General features: G+C 40.0%; 1 protein-coding gene across 1 annotated transcript in view; it reads left to right on the forward strand.

The window, feature by feature from the left end:
- The first annotated feature begins 775 nt into the window (after positions 1-775).
- nxph1 (neurexophilin 1) overlaps positions 776-17,173 on the forward strand; it is a 62,303-nt gene continuing 45,905 nt past the window's right edge. Inside the window, exon 1 of the mRNA XM_033975261.2 lies at positions 776-1,125. Coding sequence (XP_033831152.1) covers positions 1,012-1,125 — 114 coding nt within the window. The 5' untranslated portion in view covers positions 776-1,011. The remainder of the gene's footprint in view (positions 1,126-17,173) is intronic.

The following is a 17,173-nucleotide window of genomic DNA, read 5'->3' on the forward strand; positions in this document are numbered from 1 at the left end:
TGGGGAAACTACTACTTAAGTAACAGTAACTTAAAGAATAACATTTGATTTATAATTTGAAGTTAATGTAATCTGAAGGACAAAACATTAAATAAAGCACAAAATCTGGTATTTTCAAAGGATAGACACAAAAATGAGACAGAGCAGTGCAAGAAACACAGATGTTCAAATACTAAACATTAAAGCTTTTGTCACTTAGACTTAGCACAGTGGGAAGAGGAACTTTTACTCAAGTAAGAGTACTGTTACTTCAGGAAAATATTATTCAAGTAGAAGTAAAAGTAAGTAAGTAAGTGACTCAAGTAAATGTAAGTGAGTATTACCCACCTCTGACTGTAATTAACTGGCGAAAAAATGTAAAACTGGCACTTTACGCATTTCTGGAGAAGTTGCGCACACCCCCGAGACTTATTCTGAAGTTACCGTCTGCATCAGCCCTATAGCTTTTCCCCCGGTGCGTCCTGGAAGCGGTGCGCGAGGTGGGGGAACACAGGGAGGTGGGAGAACACAGGGAGGGGGGTACGGTGGAGGGAGGTACCGGGGGTCTGTTTTCTGGGAGTTATTGGCACCGCCGCGTTGACTGTCAGCTCATTCATCTACATCAGGCGCCAAACGCGGTGCCAAGGTGAACGGCGAAAAGAGAGCGAGAAAAGCACCGCCGCCGCCGCCACCAATCTGCTCGCTCCTCCCTCCACCCCTCCACCCAACTATCCCTCCCTCCCCCCCCCCCATACCTCCGCTGCTTACCACCTCTCCTCCCCACTCCTCACATCGCAGTCTCCCGATTCGCATCTCCCTGCACACACGCGCGGTATAACGCAAAGCAAAGCGCACGGTTCCGCCTGCCTGCCGCCCGCCTCCCGCGCTCGTACCGCTCACCGCTATGACCCAGAGTGCGGATTTATAAAGACCCAAACCGACTGTCCAACGCTCATGGGGTGCACCGGGCTGCTGGCGTGGAGCTCTGCCGCTTGAGAGGAGCACGGTACGGGGCAGGACACGCGTGGATTTATGGTGCAAGGCGAGCGGAGGAGCGCGGCTAGCACAGGGACAGCGGTGGAAGTGGAGCCCGGGAGGAGGATGCAGGGGACGGCGGTGTTTGTGCTCACGGCCGCGCTGTGCCTGGTGAGTGCGCGCAGACACACAACTTTTTTACTACAGCGTAAAAGTCCACAACAGTCTCACACGTGTTGGTATCTGGTTTAGATGTGGTTTAGTCCTGGTTGAGATCTGGTTTAGTCCTGGTTTAGGTCACTCCTGGTCTTTAGATGTGGTTAGGCGCTGTAAGTTCGGGCTTATACCTGAAGTGGACCTCGTTTAGTCCTGGTTGAGATGGTTGGTCCAGATTGGTACAGTTTTACTGGTTGAATTCATTCTGACTTAGTCCCGTTTTAGACTTGGTTTGGGTTGCTCCTGGTCTCTAGTCCTGGTTAGGCGCTGTAAGTGAGGGGTTGTACTTGAATTGGACTTGGTTTAGACCTCGTTTAGTCCTGGCTGAGACCTGGTTAAGTCCTATTGGTTGATGTGTTCTGACTTAGACCTGACTTGACTTGGTACTGGATTAGTTCTTTCCTGATTGTTCGGGTTTACGTGGCATTAATTTATACTTGGTTTAGTCCTTAATTATTCCTATTTCATAACTGTTTTGGCCCTGGAAGAGTCTTTGGTTCTTGGTTAAGTCCTGGTTTATTCCTTTAAAAGATAACATCAGTACTGTGCTTTGTTTTTGGGTTTTTTTGCGTATTTGCGCTTGGACTTACAGAATTACGCATAACTGTTTACATGTTGTGCCATTCGCAATTACAGTTATTATTTTTACACCACAAATGTTTTACTGTAATGTAAGTTATGAATAACGTTGATTTTTTTTATTTTATTTATTTATTTTTTGCAATTGTGGGTTCTGTGCCAGACGTAACTTGATCCAGTGACCTTATTTGGGCACCAAAGCGCTGTGCGTAAAACCAGTTTGGCACAAGCTCTCCTACACCACTGCTGCCCATAGAAATCAAATTTTCTAATAAATCGCGAGTTTTTAGTAGTTGAAAGTGTGAGTGAGTGAAAATGCAGATGTGGTGCGCGACAGGGAGGCTTCAGTTTGGAGCTATGCGCAGTGGCGGTCACAAGGTGGCGCTAGAATAAATGGAAAGAGAAGAGAGAGGTTGTGCTCGCGCGGGGCTCTGGTTTGAGTGGAACCGGTGGCAGTGGACGCGCTGGTGTGACAGGTGCGTGAGGTGCGCGAGTGTGTGCGTAAAGGAAACATTTGTTTGAAATCTACCGGCACCAAAAATGTTTGAATGTTTACAAAAAGAAAATAACGTACAGACAAATTGAAAGTAGCTCACTTAATTAAATTTGAATATGTATGCCTCCGTCTATCTGAAATTACACACGCACTTCCCATTACGATGCGTAAATGCTTTGCCAATAAAAGTCTGTGCAGTTTTTGTTAATTCTAAGTATTTTGAGACACTGCAAAACAATGTTGTTGTGCTTTTAATTTTATCACTGCGGCCGCCCTTAATATGCACCGACATTTTGTGTTGAATTCTTACGTTGAACAATTTATTTTCTAACAGCACACAAGGCCTCCTCTTTGTTATCTCTCAATGACGCCTTCAAGGACTACTGTCCTCAAATGTTACGGCGGATATTCTTTTTTTCTTTTCTTTTTTATAATCTTTAAAGGTTGAATTTGGCCTAATTGAGCTGTTTAAGGCAGCCACACGTTGCAGGAACATGCAGGGAAATTCAGCTAACTTAAATAAAACCATGATAATTATTAGATAGTGTTATTTTATTGTGTAAATGCAGTATTCATTTGTATTGTTGAAATAATTTAAAGCTCTGTATAAAAAGTGATTTTTTTCCCAGAGTATAAGAGTTCGTAAAGACACGGAGCTGTCCGTGGTCCTGAATCAGAGGACCGCAGAGGTTAAGGCTGTGAGCTTTTACACAGCTGAGCCCCAAGTTTACAAAAGGTTTGTATTTGTTTTTACACATTTAGTAAAACTTATTTTAGCTTAGGTTTTGGTTAGCTTTAGGTTATGGCGGATGAAAGTTCCAGACCATGAGTGCGCCGCGCTGTTAAACAGAGACAGTCACTCGTACAGGCCGCTCGCTTTTCTCTTAAATACTTTCAGTCTCTCCCCATTTTGTCAATAATTGAAAAGATTATTATTATTATTTTGTGAATTTATCTCAGGACGTTTGGTTTGTAATTCAAAAGCTTATGATAATTTTCTGCGCCTTAAACACATTTCTACTTTCGGAGTTCACCGTATTTAAAAAATAAATCTGGACACACGCGCACACCGTGTTTCTCCATCTCATATATTATACAGACGTGAGTTTAACCGCCGCTATAAAACCAGTCTCCGGAGCTAAATAGCCCCGTGGATGTGTCCGGTGCAGAGCGCGCTCAGAGCGGCCTGTGCTCCTGCGGAGCGGCGGAGGCAGCGGCAGAGAGCAGCCCGCTGCGGCTGCGCTGCGCCCGGCTTAGCCCCGACACTTTGATGGTCTTATTGGGTGTTAAAGGCTCTTGTCTCCGCTTAAGCCTCTTGTCTGTGAGCCGTGCCTGACCGTGATAAGAGCGCGCGCAGGTACAGAGCGGGGAGCGCGTGAGGGGCTCGTGTCTCGTGTGTGTGTAAGAGAGATAACCACACACACACACCCCACACACACACACACACCCCATACACACACACGCACCCCCACATGCGCGCACGCACACACACCCACCCACACACACCCCCCCCCCCCCCCCCCCCCCCCACACACACACACACACACACACCCCCACACACCCACACACACACACACACACACACGCACACACTGTGCGTGAGGGGGTCACGTTCATTAGCGCGCGGGATTACCTTGTCTGATATATCTGTGTTAGACACAGGAGGGGCGCACATTAGAGGAGCAGGATATTCTGTTTTAAAGGGTTTTATTGTAAATGCGTGTTCAGATGTGGTTTAGGACACGTTCATGTGTAGCATTTACACTCATAGTGTAATATTTCCTCTGGATAAACCAGTTTAACACACGCCCCAATAACAGTCCGGTCCAGTACAGTCTTACACACATTAGCAGATGAGAGAGCACATCACACAGACCTACATCTAAACAAACTGCTTACAACTCTAAATCCCAGTATCTTTTAGTCCAGTTTAGTTCAGCACTTGAAGTGGAGAACAATTTAAACATTACATTTTTATGATTACATTTCTTCATCTGAACACATGTTTTTACAATAGCCTTTTATTTGTACCTCTTCTGTATTATTCTGCTGTTCTGTCCTTGCTCGTGGACACGCTGCAGGCTCAGTGTCTATAGGAGCCTCTAGATTTCAGTTCTAGATACAGAGCGCACATGGAGGTCTGGTCTGTGGTTCTCCTCCTCACACCTCTCCCTCCGGATGGCCTCGCTCCCCCGTGAGCACTGGCCTCAACAGAACAGTCTAAACCAGGGCCCAGAGACAGGTTTGGGAGGGGTCCTCCTCCCTCTACACAATTAACTATATTTATTCATTTAATCACAGTGGTAAAACAAACCCCTCCCATCCCTCCCTCTGTCTTCCTCTTGTCTCTCACACACACGTTGAGTTTAGGGGACATTACGATTACGGTCCTATAGAGACTGATCCAACTTTAACCATCAGAGCCTAACCTTATCCTAAATCCTTAACCTATTTGAACCTGTATCTGAAATTTAAACCATGTTGTTAACCTAATAATAATAATAATAATAATAATAATAATAATAATAATAATAATAATAATAATAATAATAACAATACAGGATTTATGTTATGGAACCTCAAGTGAGTGTGTTTATTGATTTTAGTCCCAGCAATGTAATAAATACCTACACACTTTTTCTTCCTCTCTCTTCCTCCCTTGTTCTCTCTCCTTTCTTCTCTCCCTCTTTCGCTCGCTCCCTCCCACACACTTCCTTTCTCTCTTATTCCTCTCTCTTTCTCCCTTGTTCTACACCTCTCTCTCTCATCTTTTCATCTTTCTCCCTCTCTCTCTCACACCCCCCCCACGCACACATTTCATTTCTCTCTCTTCGTCCTGTTCCTTACCTGCTCTCACTGTACCCCTCTTTTTTTCTCTCTCTCACCCTGCCTCTTATCACAGATACTCTCTCTCTCCTGCGCCCTCTCTCACACACTCCCACCCTCTCTCTCTCTTATTACACCCATCTTTTCTTTTCTTTCTTTCTTTCTTTCTTTCTCTCTGTCTCTTTTCATTTCCCCCTCTCTCTCATACTCCCTCTCTTTCTCTCTCACACACTCTCCCTCTCTTTTTTCTCTCTCATGTGCTCTCGTGCAGGAGAGGTGTCCATGTGTGCGCCAGAGAAAAGACATTCAACAATATTTTTCAATACTTTTTGATGGAAAACTAAATGAAATACTAAAATGTACATGAATTATTTTTAGAGTCAAATCAGAATTGAATAAAAAATATCCAACAATTCTCACATATCACTGTATATTACTCAGTGGAGGAAGGTAACGAAGTACAAGTAGTAAAGTACTGTACTTAAGTAGAATTTTTAGCTATCTGTACTTTAGCTTAGCAGTTTTTACAGTGGATACTTTTACTTTTACTTCACTACATTAGAGAGCAGGTGTCTGTAGTTTATAAAATTAATAATAAAAAAAAAAAGAAAGAATAATAATATTGCTTCTTTTGACCAAAATATGTATCATTTTAAATCAGCGTCACTACATTTACACTTGAACAAATTAACAACACTTGTGTGAAATACTTTACATAAATGTTTTAAATGGGTACTTAAATAGTTTTACTCAAGTATATTTTTACCTCTGAATCTGTACTTTTACTTGAGTAAGACAAGTAATATACAATGTACTATGTTAACCTCAATCAAATATGTTTTGCCAAATCAAATGGAGGCTGAATATATAGTAGAAATAATCAGAATTATCTAAAATTATGATCATATTTGAATATTTTAAGAGTAAAGTATTACTTCGATGGTGTAAAATACTATATTCACCAAAGACAACATAAGTTTCACTTTCGTTTTTGATGCTCCACGTCTGAGTCACTCCCCCTTCAGAGCGTTATCACAACACAGTCCGGCTGATAAAAGTACTGCACGTTGCAGCAGGTTTGTCAAGTTGAAAGTTTGTATATTTGTGGAGAAATGTCACGTGTGAAAATGGGGGACATAGACTTGTGGGCTGAGCATTGCACAGAATGTTACAGCTAATCGTAAGGAGGGTTTGACCCAGGAGAGATCGCTAAATTACTCAAACATGCATGGAAGACATCGAAAACCTCTTCATTATAGATAGATATTTAATAATTGATGCAATGTTGTTTCAGATATATTAATTGAAAAGTCAGTATGAATTTGTACATGAATAATAATAATAATAATAATAATAATAATAATAATAATAATAATAATAATAATAATAATAATAATAATAATAATAATAATAAAAACAGTCATAAAATAAAGATTTTTTTTATTTTATTTATTTATTTATTTTTTATTTTTTTGAGAACCTCTGAGCTAAGTGCACAAGTCCTTCAACCTGTTTGCGTCTTTTATAGAACACTGAGGAGAGAAGAGAGAGAAAGACTGAGGTGGAGAGGAAGAGAGGGAGAAGAGAGGATGGAGAGAGGGAGGGTGGGAAGGGTGAAAGAGGGTTCAGGGACAAAAGAGGTTGAGAGTTGAATTCTCACCGCAGTGTCTCAGTCTAGAAACATGTGTAAGTGTGTGTGTGTGTGGGGGGGGGGGGGGGGGGTGTGCGTGAGTTAGCAAAGACACTTTTTTCTTTTTCTTTTTTTAACACATTTTTATTTATTTATTTATTTTAATAAATGTACTTAAATATTTGTTATTAATAATTGTGATTGTCAAAGCGTTTGTACATGGAGGGTTTGTGGGCAGCAGTAGCTCAGTTGGTAGAAAGTTTGTTCACTGATCCAAAGGTTGGCAGTTTGACCCCTGCTCTGATCCACTGACCCACATGTTGGTGGTGCGATTCCCAAAGAGGAATGCCTCGTTGTGTCCTTGGATAAGACACTTAGTGTCCGCGTACACTGGTGTGTGTGTGTGTGGGGGTGTGTGTGTGTGTGTGTGTGTGTGTGTGTGAATGGGTGAGTGGTTCCTTGATGTAAAGCTCTTTGAACGACTTGAAGGTAGAAAAGCACTATATAAAAATGTGACCTTTTACCATTTCATATTTAAACACTATCTGGTGTGTAGTTTAGTCATTTGACACATTTTGAATTCTGTCAGTGGAACCAAGTATGGACAGATGTGTAACAGCTGCATTACATAAGTCTGAACACATTTAAGAACTTTATGGGGAAATCACTTCATAGTGACGGGGGAATCATCACCAAAGACCAACATATCTATGACCAATGTTGGAACGTAACAAAGTAAATGTAGTAAACTACTGTATTCAAGTACAAATTTTAGGTATCTGTACTTTTTACTTAAGTAGATTTTAAAATGAATACTTTTTACTTTTACTTCACTACATTTGAGAGCAGGTATCTGTACTTTCTACTCCACTATATTTTTGAACTGGACTGAAGAGTATTGTGTGAAATACTTTTTACTACTACTTTTTACTCTGTAAGTACATTTATAAACAAGTAGTTTTTTTCATGTGATACTTTTATAGAGTATTTCTTTCTGTAAAGGACAGAGGATTCTGATTGTACTTGAACACAACACACACTGGCATCAAATCTATATCTTAATACTTGACATAATATAACTTGGTAGTGAGTCAAATTTAGAGACAACTGCATGGATTTTTTTCCTGGTTTACCGCTAATATTACTTTAATTACTCAGTCTGTTACCATGACAACAATACAAAAAACAAGTCTGTAATCACAAATAAACTTCGGTGAAATAAAATGTATTCAGTCACAGCACACAGAGCGTTAAACCGTTAGATTACTTTTCTGAATTGGGCGATGACAAAAATAATTTGGTTGAACTCGTGCAATGTTTTGTTTTTGAAAATTTATTACATTTGAAATTGTGCCACAACCTTTTTGACATATTTTAATTCTGAGTTGACAATGTTATTTGTTTATAATCCTGTACCTGACTTTCATCGTCTTAAAGAGGCAAAAAAAATCCTCACTCACCTTATGCATTCTGAACATCCTGATTATTCACCACAATGAGTTTATAAGTGCTTTTCACATCTTTCACAGGCCAGAGCAGAGTTTTGCTGTCACTGTAATGCTAACATGCACTTCCTGATTGTCTGACTTTGCTTTCTGCTTGGCTCTGTGCACAACAGCGCCCAGCAGCTCACTGTTAGTGTCACTACTTCCTGTCCAATTTTATCTCTATGTGGCTTTCGTGGAGTCAAATAATTAAACATGTTAAACACTACACAATTAAAATGAATACTTCACTGGAGAATACTTCTGTGTTTAGTCTTTGTTTTAATTAAAGAGTCTTTATTTTAATTAATTTTAATTTTAATAGGTTGTTTAGTTTATGTTTTATGATTTTAATAAAAGTGACTGTTAGCTTTGAGACATATACTTGAGCAGATTAGATCCAGACAGTACACAGTGGACTTATTTTGGCCTCAAGACCTACTTATACAATACATCTGTACTGGGGCAAGATACATTTTGTCCAAATACATGGGAAAAAAATTGAGTACAGGCCCTCGAAATTCTTATTTAATTTTTTACTGCTATTAATCTTTCTGATATTTTTGATACTATAATTCTGGGTTAAGAATGCAACTTTTTTGTTTTGTTTTTTTTGTTGAAAAAGTCTGATTATCCCATTTAAATACATGTAAAATCTTGGTCTTATTATAGCTTGAAGGTCCTGTATCCAATTTTTGAGCAAAAATTCTATTCAATTTTGGGCTGCTAAAGTGCTTCACATTAAAAGTCAACAAAAAAAAGCATACATACAGATGATACGATACATAGGAAAAGAAAAATAAAACACCAAGATATCCTGTCTAGCTAGTATTAAATGCCAGGGAGAAGAGATAGGTTTTCAGTCTAATCTTAAACTGTGTTAAAGACTGAGAGGATCTGACAGACAAACATGTCCTGCCCCAGTACAGATATATTGTAATTGTAATTCAGCTGTGTGATCTCCACATGTAATTGTAAGGCGTTTTAGAGTCTGATAATCAGGAAGTGCCCATTTGCATGCTAGTTACTGTTAGTTTTAAAACGTGGCAATAAAACTCTGTCCCTGAGAGTTGTGAAATGCTGCTTATAAACTCATCATGGTGAATAATTAGAATGCTCTGAATGCTTAAGGTAAGTGAGGAATAACTTGGATCAGTTTTTTTGATGTTTTAAGACAGTAAAAATCAAGTACGGAGCCTTTAACTAATGCTATTTATTTTTACACTCTCTCTTGGTGGACCCGGAGCACATAAAACATTGTGTATTTTATCCGTAACTACCACGCTGGGAGGGCAAAGGTCGCCCCCTCTGGTCAAAGTCAAACCGAACACTCCCTATAACTCCAGCTAAAGTGACCCCATCCATAAATAGCGTCTGAGGGAGCACTTGTTTTCACTATCTGCACCCCCTTTCCTAACCTCTCCACCCACCCACCGCCACCACCACCACCCCTCTAACTCAACCTCACCACCCACCTGACCCCCGTGACCTCCACACTATCCGGTCTCGGTAAGGATTGATGACGTTCCTCACCAGAATTGGCACTCCAAGGTGACCACGACGGCCGCTGTAGTGCCGTGATCCCGGATGAAGCTCGGATCTTCTCCCTCAGTAGTCCCCCCCCTCCCCCCCCCCCTCTGCTCACACCCCAAAAAACATGGGCCCCCACCCCCCCACCCCCATAAAGCTCCACAGACGCTCCTGACCTTGGGCGAGTGGACAATGATAATAGTACGACCGTCGCTTCGGTGATGGCTGCCATGGGAATTTTGGTTGTTTTTCTTCTTGGTGGGACATAAACAGATCAGAGAGGAGGGCGCTTGGGATTTGGATGAAATATTTGGAGGAATTAGACGGGAATTGTTTTTTTGTTTTTTTGAAGGGGTTTTGAGTTTACTACACGCTAAATAGTAGTTTTGGAGTTTTTGCAACATAAAATAGGGACAGCTCATATGTGCGGGAAGTGTCATAATGTTTGCCAAGAAGATTAAATATACAAGTAGTAATCAGTGAAGAAAGTAACAAGTAAAAGTAGTATTGCACTTAGTATACATTTTAGGTATCTGTTCTTTGCATAAGTACATTTTAGAGTAGATATATTTTACTCTTACTTCACTACATTGGAGAGAAGGTAAATGTACTTTCTATAGAAAAGACAGATAACGGCAGTGGAGTATACACAAAATCCAAAGTATTTATCATCATCATTTGAGACCTGCTGAAAAGGCTGAGGATTTTACATTTGTTAATTGAACAGATTAAAATATACAAATAAAAGCAGTTAGAAAGAAATTACTGATTTAATTGTTTCTCTTGAACAATTAAAATCACTATGTTTGAAACTTTATTAGGTCTCAAAATCTGTGCAAAATATTTTTACCTCATGTGATACTTTAACTTTTATCTGTACTTTTACTTAAGCAACAAAATTGAGTACTTCTTCCATCGCTGACAGTAATATATAAAATACAAAGGTGACAAAACACCTGGGGCATGACCACAATTTAAACGCATGTGACAAACAGGACAATAATAATAAAGGGACATAGAAGATAAGATGTAAAAAGGACATTGAAGATGCCAATAGCAGTTTTTCCACTACATAAATGTGTTTTGTGAGTCTGTGAGTATTTGGTGATGCTCTTAGCACAGATCAGATCAAAGAGAGCTTCTGACACTTGCAAGCCGTGTTTCAGTTGCTAAAAAATACATTACAGACGTTGGACCAGTATGTTAATCACTGATGCAATAGATCCATTTAACATTTGAAGTTGTGTTTTTTAGACTGTAATGTGTTGATGTATAGATGTGATATTTGAGTGGAGTATGGGGCAGATTTCCTGGAGTATGTCATTTAACTTATGGTAAATTCTCATTTTTACATTGTGCTCGGCATTCACACCTTCAAGGCACTCAAAGCACTTTACATCAAGGAACCACTCACCCACTCACACACACATTTATACACATTTATACACCAGTGTACACAGACACTAGGCGCAAGGTGGGTTAAGTGTGTTGCCCAAGGACACAACAACAGCATTCATCTGTGGGAGCTGGAATCACACTGCCAACCTGTGGGTCAGTGGAGAAACGCTCTAGAACTGAGCTGCTTATCTATGTAAATATTTCGTTTACATAGCTTATAGTAATAGTAATAGTAGTAGCAGTATCAGTACAACAGAGTAGCACAGAGTACATGTGGCCTGTGTGATTAATGACCACTATACTACTGCTGTCTCCAAACACGCTGTGGCTCCAGACTTCCAGAGGCTGCCACAGTTCAGGGGTCAGAGCTGGACTTGTCCCCCACACAGAGCCCCTTCCTCTGGGTGACTGATCCTTGGCGCAGGTGTGGACCTCCGCCCTGGTTTAGTCTCGGTTTAGTCCTTGTTATATATGTATTATTGGTTAAGATTAGAGGAGGCACTACGAGTCATACGTTTGGACACACCCTCTCATTCAATGTTTTTTATTTTATTTTTTATTTTTACTACTTTGTACATTTTATATACATACAGAGAACATAAAATATTTGAAGGAAGATATATAGTATTATGTAGCAAAGAAAAAAAAGTAGCCATCCTTTACTTTGTCAAAAAAGTTACCTCTTTTTCTTTGCTATATAATTTCATATATTTGATGTTTCCAGTATCTAAAATGTAGAAAGTAGTATAAATAAATTTTTTTGACTGGTATTGTAGGAGCACTCAAACTAGTTTTAGTCCTGATGTAGACTTGGTTTAGTTCTGGTATAGGTTTACTAATCTGGTACTAATCTAGTTGCAGCTAGCTCTAGTTTAGGTTTTGATAAATCCTATCTAATAATCTGTTTTGGTTTAAATTGGTTCACATCCCGGATTAGATCTGTATTTCTGCTTAAATCCAACTATAAAATATAATATAATCAGTGGCGTGTGGTCAGGGCACTCAAGGCAAGAAGTGCTGGTCCAATAAAATCTAACATCATCGCGAACCAAAAGTATAATTGAATAGTTTAAAATTACAACTAAATAATCCTGTTTTCCCCTCACTTCTACCTGTTTGAAGGATGGTTGAAGTCATGGTGTCCTTTACTACACCCTACTGGTCACTAGACACACTGCACCAGCCGCGATTCCAAATGCCCCATTAATGTGTGTTGTTGTGCGGTGCTATGGAGGCCAAGCTGCGTCATTATACTTTCAAGTGCTCTGTACACTCTCAGCATGCACTTTTACAACCGTAGAATCAGTGGGTTGGTTTTAGAGGCTCGCACATGTGAACTGAGGACCACAACTCAAACAGCGCTACATAAATCCATATAATAGATCCATGGGAATTCGACATCTGAGGTGATTTCTAGTAAATGTATCTCTGGGCTTCCCTAATTTACTCCAAATGGCTCATTATGCATTTAATATGTCAGTAAAAGTAAATATACTAATTTGCAATGTAATCTGTATAAAAAAAGTGGCGTTATTATAGTGTTAACGAGTATATATTGATGGCCACCCCGTCTGTTGCAAAGTGGTGTAATGAGGCTAAAAACAATAGCAGTTAGCAAAGGCACTTCCTGGATTGCCACATTATTACATCATAAGGTGGAAAAGAGCATTTTAAACTCTCGAGATGTTGAAAGCTTAAATATTTCTGTAACATATGTGGGTATGAAACAAAGCACGTCATACATGTTTTTGATAAAGAACATAATAACATACAAGGAAAATGCATTTTACAGTGCCTTTAAAAACGATTAAGACCAAGGAAAAATATTCCAAAAATGTTGCACAAAGATGAGCACTTTTGTCTCGAGTGGATTCTCCATTGTATCCTCCATTGTATCCCAGGACTACACTGATGGATGTGTCTACTTCCTGGTCTGACAATGCGTCTGACGGCCCACTGACACGGATCGGGCAGGGCAGGGGTTTGGGAGGGGTTAGGTGATGGTGGGGGGATTCTGTCTGCTCCACAGTTGGCTGAGCGTGCACTGGGGGATGATGGGAATCGCAGTCCGTGTCTGGTATACCTCACTTACTACAGACTCATGGTTCCTGTTATGGGACATGGTTCACAAGAGTGGAAACGAATCGGGAATCAATGGTTTCTTTGGAGAATACAGAGGGACTACGACAAAAGTACATAGTGTAACGTATTTATTTTTACATCAGATCTTCTTCCAATCGCCACAAAAAGTTACTGTCAGCAATAGGTTTCTATGTCTTTTTTTTATTTTCTTTTTTTAAGTAACACAATAAGCGCCAGCAGAACAATTTATGATAATTTGCTGGTATTACTGCCAGGGATATTATGTTATTGTTGAAAGGATCTGTAAGAAGCGACTGCCCTATGACACCATGTAACTTTCTGAAGGCAGCATATCCCTATTGTGATTTGATGAAAACCTTACTTTAGAACATTCTTCATGGAGGTAAATACATTTAGTAAATGGTCACATTTTTATATAGCGCTTTTCCACCTTCAAGCCACTCAAAGTGCTTTACATCAAGGAACCACCCACCCATTCACACAAAATCACAAACCCACACACAATGGTAATCAGACATTGGGGGTGAGGCGGGTTAAGTGTCTTGCCCAAGGACACAACAGCAGGGTTCTATAAGAGTGGTTTCTACAAGAACAGAGGGAAAAGTGAAGGAACAACAGGTGGAGAAAGCCCCCTCAGCTTGTGGATATCCTAAATGGGCCTTCACTATATCTAAGAGCTAAAAAAACAGGATAACAGGGAATCTGAAGCTAGAAGGAAAAGAGTAACAATTCCTTACACAGCGGGCGTGTCTGAAAAGCTTCAGAGAATTTTCAGACAGTAAGAAATCACAGTCTATTTCACCTACAAACACTTTAAGACAAAAACTGTTTCACCCAGAGGACAAAACCCAGAGCCATAAACAAAGTAATGTGGTCTACTCCATTCAGCGTTACATTGGAGAAACTAAACAGCCATTCCATAAGAGAATGTACCAACACCGTTGCAGGAGCTCTTCTGGATCACAGTCTGCTGTACACACAGTCCTACCCTGAAGAGGAATGGGGGCCTTAGACATCATAAATCCCCCATCTATAACCCCATCCTCAGACCCAAAGCAAACAAAAGAAACAAGGACAGCAATAGAGTTAGCCAGTAGGCCCATTATACCTGAATGACTATGCTAAGTAGGTCTCAGGCACAGTGCACACTTTGTGTAGCTCAATAAACCAAGCCTACATACAGAAACTGTAAACAAAAGCTATTTACAGTTTTGGTGTATTTAGTTCCTCCTTCAGACAGATATAAGGCAGTGTCCACCAGTGATCTGACCAGAACTGAAGCGGCTTGGATGAGCAGTGAAACGTTTTCACTCTTACAATTTTTTGTCCAGTTGACATTTTACTTTGGCTTTTTACTACGGCTCAGACCAGAGGGATTACACAGACATCTATAGAAGCTAGAATCACACCACCAACCTGTGGGCCAGTAGATCAGCCTGCACTACCAATGATGTTTATGTCAGGTGCGAGATTAGAGCTGCCAATCTTCAGATCAGTGGACAAACACTCTACCCTCTGAGCTGTTGTTGTCATACTGTGGAATTTTACACCCAAAAGGACAACATTTCCATAGCGACAACCAGGAGGAGGCCCAGGCCAGGCCAAATATAAGATTTATCCAGAAATCCAATAATATAAGATAGTGATATCATTCTGTCCACTAAACCTGACCTTTGACCTGTGATTAGCCCCATCCACCCTTCTTCTCAGTTTGAACTGAATTTGTCCTTCAAAATGGCTGACAGTCTCCTCATTCATCAGTGTCGGTGAAACCACATTTGCGTTCTCACACGTGCGGAGGTTTGTCAGGGCTCTCCTCCACTTGGATATATCATATCTCCAGAACACGATTATTCTAACTCTAACCTGCTCTGCTCTCTGTGTGGAATTAGGTTTGGACCACAGGAATTTCATTGGCCACTAGAGGTCACTCACAAGAGTCAGAAGAGGGCACTGTGCTGTTGTATTTTATACTCGCTCAATACGATTTTCATGTTTTTCTAAATATGATTTGGTTTGGTGGGATAGTACCTGTGGTCAATATTTATCATATAATTTTACATCAGTTAAAGAGGAGGGTATTTTACTTCTATGTGGTATTAACTCCTAACATATAACATATTTAGATCACCATCTTACATTTTGTTGTTTTGAAAATGTTTAAATCAAATATAGCTTGTCCTGGTAACAATTGTAATGCTGACTTATTCTTAATTACAAAACTCTGGATAGGATACATAGTCGTTTATGCAAATTTTGTGTCAACGGCAATGCATTTTTAAGACAAATTGTGTGGATAGAAGTTATCTCTGTTTAAAATATATTACGCTGTTTTCTGATCTGTTATAATGTTGTTTCCTCATTACAAGCACACCTAGAGTTTTGTTTTGTTTTTCTTTCAATCGTAAAACACTCTGTTCCACCTTGTGATGTCATGTGGTGATACAGGAAGTGCTCCACTGTGTTTTTAAACTCCATACATCTGCACTAGAATCCTTTGGATCATTTTAGCCCAGGAATCGCCAATCTGTACTGAACAAAAGGTAAAATGTAGCTGTTAACTTGAAAACTACCACTTTGTGACATCACAGGCACAGGCATTTTGAGCTTTGGAGATGTAGACAGACCAATAATAATGACTCACTCAAACATATGTGAATGAAACAGAACAGATGAGGTAACAACAGTATAACATGACTTAAAACTCATAAGATGGTAATATAGGCCCTTTAATCAGTTCTGGTGCAGCCTGTCCATATACTGAGAGTGAGAAACACTTGTGTCCTCTATCTGCAGGTTAAGCAAAATGTCAAACCCTGGTTCAGGTTGTGATTGTAGGCCCTTTAATTGAATAAAATATAAAATAGTTACCAATAATAGTGCTATAGTTGTGTGATCCAGGTCTAGTATAAAAAGCCGTGAGAAAAGAATTGAAAACCTTACCGGCTCCATAAATGAAAATCCCTGATAACCCTCTGCTGCTCGACAAAACCTCTCTTGATGGACACCTGTCACCCTCCCCTCGCCTCCTCCCGCCCCTCTCCCCGGGACCCAAGAGACCCGCGTGGCAAATAGAATAGTGAAAATCAATATGTCCGCCATGATATAATGCAGGGTACTTTCAGACAGATAACAGCTCTGATTGGTCAATTCCACTCTGAGGGGAAGGGGGGACAATGGTCTGTAACGAGAGTTTATCGATTCAGGGATAAGCAGTATTTAAGCGTGTTTGGATTGGCCCATTTACAGTAATTTAGCAAATACAGGGTTTTTCACAGCAGGGAAATTATGATTGAATAGTAGGAATAGTTTGATTGGTTGGATTAGAGATTAAATACTGTTGTTGTGTCCTTGGTCAAGACTTTTAACCCCCCTCACCCCCACTGTCTGTGTACATTGGCGTATGAATGTGTGTGTGTGAATGGGTGAATGGTTCCTTGATGTGTATGTATTTTTAAAAATAACTTAAAAATGTCTATACTTTAGTAGTCTTAGTACAGTATTTTGCCACAACTTCAGTTGAGCATTACAGTTTTGGACAATTTTGCATTACAATTAATAACAGTCTTAAAGGTTAAATTTGTTATAATTATAATTGTTTTATGTTGAATATGACCTGTGTAAGGCCACACTTTGGTGCATCTCATTAAAGGAACTGTTTGTAAGATTTTGATTTAAAATTCCATAACCATGACCTGTCTGTGTCCTTTAATACCCTGCAGCCAGGTGTTTGGAATCAGAAACACCTGGATGTAATCAGGGCAGTCTTGTGTGATGTCACCAACACCTGATATTACACTGGCCACACATTTTTGACCAGGGAGTTGCAAATGTACCTAGTTTGCCTAAAAATATCCCAAAAGAACTAGGAACAGTAGACAATTCTATTCAAACACCATATACACAGTTTAGTAGCAACAAAAGTTAATTTAGTGTTTAGTTCTGCTTTAAGCATTC

This window comes from Periophthalmus magnuspinnatus, chromosome 11 (assembly GCF_009829125.3).
Source record: "Periophthalmus magnuspinnatus isolate fPerMag1 chromosome 11, fPerMag1.2.pri, whole genome shotgun sequence".
Classification (NCBI taxonomy): Eukaryota; Metazoa; Chordata; class Actinopteri; order Gobiiformes; family Gobiidae; genus Periophthalmus; species Periophthalmus magnuspinnatus.